Source organism: Exophiala oligosperma (genome assembly GCF_000835515.1).
Source record: "Exophiala oligosperma strain CBS 72588 unplaced genomic scaffold supercont1.2, whole genome shotgun sequence".
Classification (NCBI taxonomy): domain Eukaryota; kingdom Fungi; phylum Ascomycota; class Eurotiomycetes; order Chaetothyriales; family Herpotrichiellaceae; genus Exophiala; species Exophiala oligosperma.
The window spans coordinates 2,316,178-2,322,862 of NW_015622819.1; the positions used below are offsets into that span (position 1 = coordinate 2,316,178).

Below are 6,685 nucleotides of genomic sequence, written 5' to 3' on the forward strand. Positions count from 1 at the left end.
TGCAAGCACCAGTGTTGAACTGTTGTCGAGCGGCCAATGATGGTAGCCCGTTAGCACCACGGCTCCCGGGGCCCATTGGCGTGTCTCAAGCAATAGTAGGGGGGAAAGATATATTTCCACTCCCTTGAGGAGGTCAAAGCTCGAGGCTCCTCTTTTCCCAATGATGTACTCCTCACATGGAAATTGTAGTTATGAGGTACTTCGTCCCAGTGCCATGCAAGATTCGCTAGTTGACGGGTATAAGGGGGGCCGATCTACAAGATCAGGTTCTAGGTTGGAAAGAACACCAGGCGGTCTGTGTGAGAGGGCCCCTGTGTGAGGCTCTGAGGGAACATGTCAGCTGTGCAGTGTACGTTGCGTAGGAGGAGGACAAGTGCCAGTTGGTGGTCAAGGCGTCGCATGGAGCTGCGGTCTGGATGCTTTGACGTTTTGCCTTTGGGACCTCAAAGCTGTAGCCTGTGCTCGGGCCAACAACACAACACTGGATGAGAACTAGTCGAGCGTGTCGCGAAGAGGAGTTGAGGGTCTGCTCCACATTGAGGAAGAAAAAAAAAGGTACGTACCTAGTTTTGTCGCAGAAGACTGCTAAGCCACAATCACAGACAAAGCTCATTTTTGTGAAGCCACAATTGAAACCGTGTCATCAGCGAGCGCCACGTCACGTTCGAAGACTCTGGGCAGCACTGATTTTCTCGCCTCGAACTGCTAGATTAACGCGGAGATGGAGATGGATCTCTTCTCTAAGAGGTCGCAAGCGAGATTTTCAGAGAGACCGTTGGTCAGTATTGTCTCAATACGAGATACGGAGTACAGAGTACTCGTACTCCGTACATTGGCTGGTGTTGGTTGTTTTTTTAGGACGATAGTGTAGAGAATTTGACATACGAGGCTCTAGGTCATTGATACCGTGACAATATTGCAGTTGTAACCGTTTCGTCCAGAGTTGCGTTCGACAAATTTAGAATCACCATAATCGAGTCTGGATGTACTCGGTAATGAGGCACAGCTTGCGAGAACGGGTGATCGAGTGAATATTCTCCCGTACCAAGCCTTTTTTTTCTGCGCCCCGAGGCTTCCAAGATGGACCATTACGCGTACGTACGGGAACGCCCAACGATAGAGGTCAGACTCACTCTCTGGCTGGGCGTGCAAGAGTATAGAAGATTCCTTGAGTTTGAAACGGTTTGTACCTCTCATTTACCTTCTTGTCCGTTTCATTTCAACCTGTGAGAACCGTTCAAAGGCTCTTATTTCGATACCTCTGGTACTGTTCTGCGCCGGTTTCAGACTCTTAGCGGAATCCGTGCACGTTTGGGTGGCACTGTATTTTCGATAGTCCTTGCCACATTCAACCTCATCTCTCGCCTTTACGATTTCCCTTGACCTCGATTCGTGACAGTTAAAAAGAAGACATCAATCCTGAGTCCAAAGTCGTTGCGCATCCGAACAAACCACTAGAGGAACCAACAACAACACCCCCCAAACCCTTTCACGCGCATCGCTTCCGTTGCTTTGTCGCCTGTACGAGTGCACGAATTCCGCTCGGAACGAAAAGATTTCAAAAGCTTTTTTTAAAAAAAAAAACCAATGGCCGACCCAAAATACCCTCCACCTTCATATCCTGCGCCGTCATACGGACAAGGTCAAAATCAAGGCTTCCAGTCGCCCCCACCGGGTGGCATGGTCTACGGCCAAGATCAATATGGAGGACAGCAACAGGGTTATTACGGACAACAAGGACCTAACCCCAACTATGGCTACGGGGGACAGCAGGGTTACGGCGGAGGACCGCCTCAGAGCGGACCGGGATATGGCTACGGTTACCAACAACAGCCAAACGTGGTGTATGAGCGCGACAGGGGAATGGGCGGCGGCGGCATCTGCGCCGGTCTGTTGGCTGGATTGGCGTGTTGTTGCTGCTTGGATTGTCTGTTTTAAAGAGTCGAACTGTACGTCTCGGTTTCATGCGTTTTGGCGGATTCACAGAATACTCGAACTCGATGCCGTGTCGTGGTGGGGTGATAGCGGGAATGTCAAATGCCCGGTTTCAGCTCACGCCAACATGTGCTTGATATCCTAACGTGCTTGATGAAGATTGTGCTTTGGTGCATAGCGAGGATATGGGATGGCTTGGTCTTCTGGGATTTGGCTTTGTTGTTGTTATACTGTATACATAACCACTGGAATATATTGAATTTCAATTGAGTGCATCTTGCTCCCGGTTTGACCCGATAGTAGCCTTGATAGCCTCGATCAGCATAGGTACGAGGAGTCTGGCTTCAGAGCCATATATACGGACCACTTCAAAGTTACTACATTGTACGATGATATTCAACCTGGCAAGATAGTCTCATGTCCACGACAAACAGCGTGTACGACAACTGAAAAAGAACTCGTGACTCATTCTTCATTAAGCGTGTTCATCCAGAAGTCATACATCCCTACCTGTACTGTGCTTCCGATAATTCGAGTTTATATCATCGTCTCGGTGTCGGTAAACCCTCGGGTGGGGCCTTCGTGCTCACATCACACAGCAATCACCCTGTTGACTCAGCCCACCGTTCTCCGTAGTCGTCCTCGCTGCTGTGCGTGTAATGTCCTCCAGGACCTCCCACATCAATTCTCCCGTGACGGCACTGCACTCGGCGTACCGGTCGCAGCGCATCTCTTGAGCGGCACGCAGACCCTCTTGCGGCATCACACTCTCAAACGTGCCATCCTCCAGACGATCCTCGGTTCGTTCGTCCCTTTTCAGACCTAACAGCATGACCGGCATCTCGTGCTCGAGCTCGTCGTAGTGCATCGACAGTTGCTTGCGCCAGTAGTATTGCGCATTGTGGAGCGATTCGCGCGAGGAGATGGAGAAGGCGATGATTGTGAATGCGGGTTTCGCAGGAAACGCATCGATGAACAAAGTGGATGTGGATGGGTGAATGCGGAACCTGTATGGCCGGTTGAACAACGTCACGTCGAATGCCAACGGCGGCACGACCACGGGTCTAGAAGGGGCGGATAGATCGAGCTTGCCATTGCGGACGTGCTCAAGCCGGCTATAGCGGTGACAGATGGAAGGGTTAGTTGTTATTCCTTCGTGTACAGGGGAGGGCTGTATAGGCATGAACGGAAGGTCAAAGAAAGTCCCTACGACAAGAATGTGGTTTTGCCAACGCCAGGACTGCCGAGGAAGAGAATGTCGGCGGCGGGTATGGGCCTCTCCTCATCCCTAACCACTGCGGACATGAATGGAAATTGACGTGATATTGGACATGTGGTGCCGGTGAGTGGAAGAGCTACGGAGGTTGTCCTGCGCATGGGTACTCCATCCTTGATATAGATGTAGATGGAACAAGCAAAGTCAAGAAAGAATCACAAGATAAAAACGAACCTCGGCCTGATCACATGACGAGGCTGAATCAGAAGTACTTGCAATTCAAAATCGGTCGACGATTACAACTCATGTAGAAAACCACCAGGAACCAGGGCGTTCTTCGGCTCTCGTGCCGTGGAGTTTGAGTCTGAGACGATTCCGACTTGCTCAAGACAGCTTTTTCACTTGCCGTCATGAACGATGGACACCACTCCAACGGCATCAACATCTCCCTTTGGGGAAGCCTACTGCGGCATTGCTCGGACGTACACGTCCCCAGCCTATTTGGACCAATGGATACTCGTAGCGCAAACGACGCTTTGCTCAAGTTCAACTTACAGTGTTTGGGCTCTCGCCTGACGACGTTGACTAAGCTGTCTGCATTCTCATTCAGGGTCCAGGGCGTCCTCATCTGCTCCTTGCTTGAAACGGCATGCCCTCTCATCCTTAGCCTCGAGGCTGACGCCATTGCAGGCTTCGTTGCAGGAGCGGCCTAGCTATGCATATGTTGAGACACTCGACAGAACCAGACCGCAACACGGCAGGGTGGACCTCTAAAGAGGACAAGGTCCCGTACTTTGCCTCGGGTTCTTCCTTGACCACCGCAGGAAAAAGTGTCATCCCATATCGTATGTAGTCTCAGGATCCGGCCACTGAAAATCGTTTGGAAGCTCGAAAAGACTTTCCCATGTTACACTTGGCCATCCAATTGTGTTGTACATTGGCATGTCTGCCGCGCCTTCTGCTGAAACGCCCGTTGGTGGATTCATTGATCCCTGGAAGGCTATCGCTTCAATGTTCTCATTCTCTTGCCTTGGACAATATTGCTCGTTGTTTTCGATGCGTGCACCTGTGGCCCCCCAACCACACCGTCTGGAAGAACTCGCGGCTCTTAGTACAGGGGTCGGTGGTAGTACGACCAGAGGACTGTTTTCATCATTATTCCACACTCGCAGTGGTTGATGTCGTGCTTCATACAACATGTTGATCAGTTCATACATGCGATCTGATGCAATCCCCCATGGTTGCATTTCCTGCATCAGATTTAACGTCGTTTGGACTTGTCGGTGGCACTCTTCGCGAACTTGTCGAACCTGGTCTATCGCCTGTGCCGGGGCACGAAACTGCCCGTGGCCTCGGTGAAATGCTGAGGCAGTTTCAGGATCCTCGCGGAAAGTATACAGACAGACCAAAGGCACCATGCAGACCTGTAGTAGGTTCCAGGTTGCCGGCCAAGCAATGTATTGATTAGGAGTCTCCACGGTCCGCGATCGGGCTGATTCGATCAATTCGCCTGCCAACGTCAGGCACTTCCGAATGCACAATCGTTGGTCCGGCGTTAGTTGATGGTACGGAGTTCTACGCAAAACAGCCTCCATAAGGACTGGCCGGTACAGCGTTATGCGAAGAATGAGGTATCGCCATCGTATTGTTACACATGGCTGTACAAACGCATGGGATATAGATGGCTCTGTACGTCCAGTAAAAGTGTGTTTGAATGCGGGTACGCCTCCTGCTAAACCATGAAACTCTCCCGGTAGTCCTTCGTACCAGTCGACGAGATGCGCGTCCAGGCCGAGGAGCTCAGCAAAGGATAAGGGCGTCGGTGTGGCCAATCTAGCCTGGGTTTCAGTCATGATCCGGGAGAAGGCGATGGTGATGCCCAGTAGCGATGCCAAACACAAAGGTTTGTCATAAGTCCGGTTTGGCTAAAGAAAAATTGATATCAGTGTCATCTCTGGGAAGCACAATGCCCGGACTTACCTCTTGCAGCATGCCTCCGGGATGCCTTACCTCACTATCGAAGATGCTTCCGTCCAGGTTGCGTCCAAGGGTTACTGCTTCGGCTGCATCTAGGACCACTAGATTCCACCAAATGGTGCGTCTCAGCTCCTGGCTCACATCTGTTTGTCCTGGGATTGGGGTCTCCTTGTGAACACCCAAGGCATATGCCATACGGAATGCAACCCCGAGAAGCGCGGAAGCAAGATTCGGACGGTTTCGATAGTGGCAATACCACCCAGCCATCAACATCAATGCTTGCAGAAACTCCACACTCTTGTGCCCGAGGGCTTCGAGGTCAAGGTAAGATTTGGCAACATTGTAATATGTCATGTGCTCTTTAGACTCGGTCTTTGTGCAGCCTAGTGAGCCCAGGGCCAAGACTGTATTCAAGAGACACAACCATGGAGGATCAGTTCGATGGCCAGATAATGCCGTTTCTCGAAACGTTGCTTCGTCGATTATGGCTGTAGTAGGATGGACCCAATGAAAATACGCGTCGATCAGCGCTGTCATCCGATCGGTCAGCGGCATTGGAGCGTGGCGGGATGAAGAACCGGAGGAAGAGTTAGGAACACTGCGTGGAGGACTCTGGTATTGAGCGCTTTTCTCCAGAGAGTCTGGTGCGATCCGAAGAATTGTGCGAAACATTTGCATAGTCGATGAAGGCCCGACATATGAGGAAGCGTGAGAATCAGTCGTCGATACTGCATTCACGTCGTCACCAGTATCTGATACATTGTCATCGGCGGATTCGTGATGACCATCGCTCTCACTTGGAGAGTTCTCTGGCTGTCCTTGATGCTCCTTGGATCCTTGTGAAGCTGCGAGGGCTACCGCGGCGGGAACGTTCACATTCGTTTCATGCGACACGACGGATCTCTTGCCCGTTCTTTTCTGCTGGGACGAAGGAAGATTGGGACTTTGCTCAGCCTCACGTGAGGTGATTGTTGCAATAACACGCTCCACAAGCTGTTGACTAGATAATCCCTCGAGAGCATCGATAGATTCCGAGGGCAACAGCTTCGTCAAGATATTAGTGGTTGTTTCGAGCCTTTTGCGCACATAGTCGAAATTCTTGCGATTGACACCTAGTGCAGGCTGGGTGAATGGATATTTGCAACGTTCGGGTTGTTTGTACCACTGGCAAGAATAGCACGGATGACTGCCGTCGCATTTCACTTTCCGCCGTTTACACTCCGTACATGCTGTCTTGATGCGAGGGTCCCTGCCTACCTGCGCCAGTGGAGGTCGTTTCGCTGCGCCGGATCGACCATCATGGATGGAGAATTGATGCTGATGAAGTGCCTGAGATCCTTCGGAAGCCATGAGTGATCCTTCCAGATCTTGTACACGCACAGAACATGATCAGTGGAAATTTAGAGTGTCGGGCTGTTAAACATCAAAATCCTCGAAGCACACGCAGGAAGGGCCACTATGACTGATATCCTGCCTGATGTTGGTGATCTGACTTTCTCCTCTGAACCAGCAGCAGCATTCAGGCGTCCATGATTGACTGAGGTGGCAACTTTGGGA

General features: G+C 51.2%; 3 protein-coding genes across 4 annotated transcripts; 1 reads left to right on the forward strand and 2 right to left on the reverse strand.

Annotated features, from left to right (window-relative positions):
• Nucleotides 1-1,091: 1,091 nt before the first annotated feature.
• PV06_02282 (uncharacterized protein) lies at nucleotides 1,092-2,355 on the forward strand. The gene has a single exon (XM_016402939.1). It carries the CDS (start codon nucleotides 1,703-1,705, stop codon nucleotides 2,078-2,080), a length of 378 nt encoding a protein of 125 aa, XP_016266836.1. The 5' UTR covers nucleotides 1,092-1,702; the 3' UTR covers nucleotides 2,081-2,355.
• Nucleotides 2,153-3,328, reverse strand: PV06_02283. 2 transcript variants are annotated; one of them, XM_016402940.1, is made up of 2 exons: nucleotides 3,146-3,328; nucleotides 2,153-3,050 (listed from the first exon to the last, which is right to left on the reverse strand). In XM_016402940.1, the coding sequence occupies exons 1-2, from the start codon at nucleotides 3,310-3,312 to the stop codon at nucleotides 2,522-2,524; spliced, it is 696 nt and encodes a 231-aa protein (XP_016266837.1). In that variant the 5' UTR covers nucleotides 3,313-3,328; the 3' UTR covers nucleotides 2,153-2,521. The 2 variants fall into 2 exon arrangements, with proteins under 2 accessions (XP_016266837.1, XP_016266838.1); XM_016402941.1 differs by having other exon boundaries at nucleotides 2,153-3,328.
• A 656-nt stretch (nucleotides 3,329-3,984) lies between these two features.
• PV06_02284 (uncharacterized protein) lies at nucleotides 3,985-6,478 on the reverse strand (the record flags this gene model as incomplete). The annotated part of the gene is made up of 2 exons (XM_016402942.1): nucleotides 3,985-5,076; nucleotides 5,132-6,478. The coding sequence occupies 2 exons, from the start codon at nucleotides 6,476-6,478 to the stop codon at nucleotides 3,985-3,987; spliced, it is 2,439 nt and encodes an 812-aa protein (XP_016266839.1).
• Between the last annotated feature and the right edge of the window lie 207 nt (nucleotides 6,479-6,685).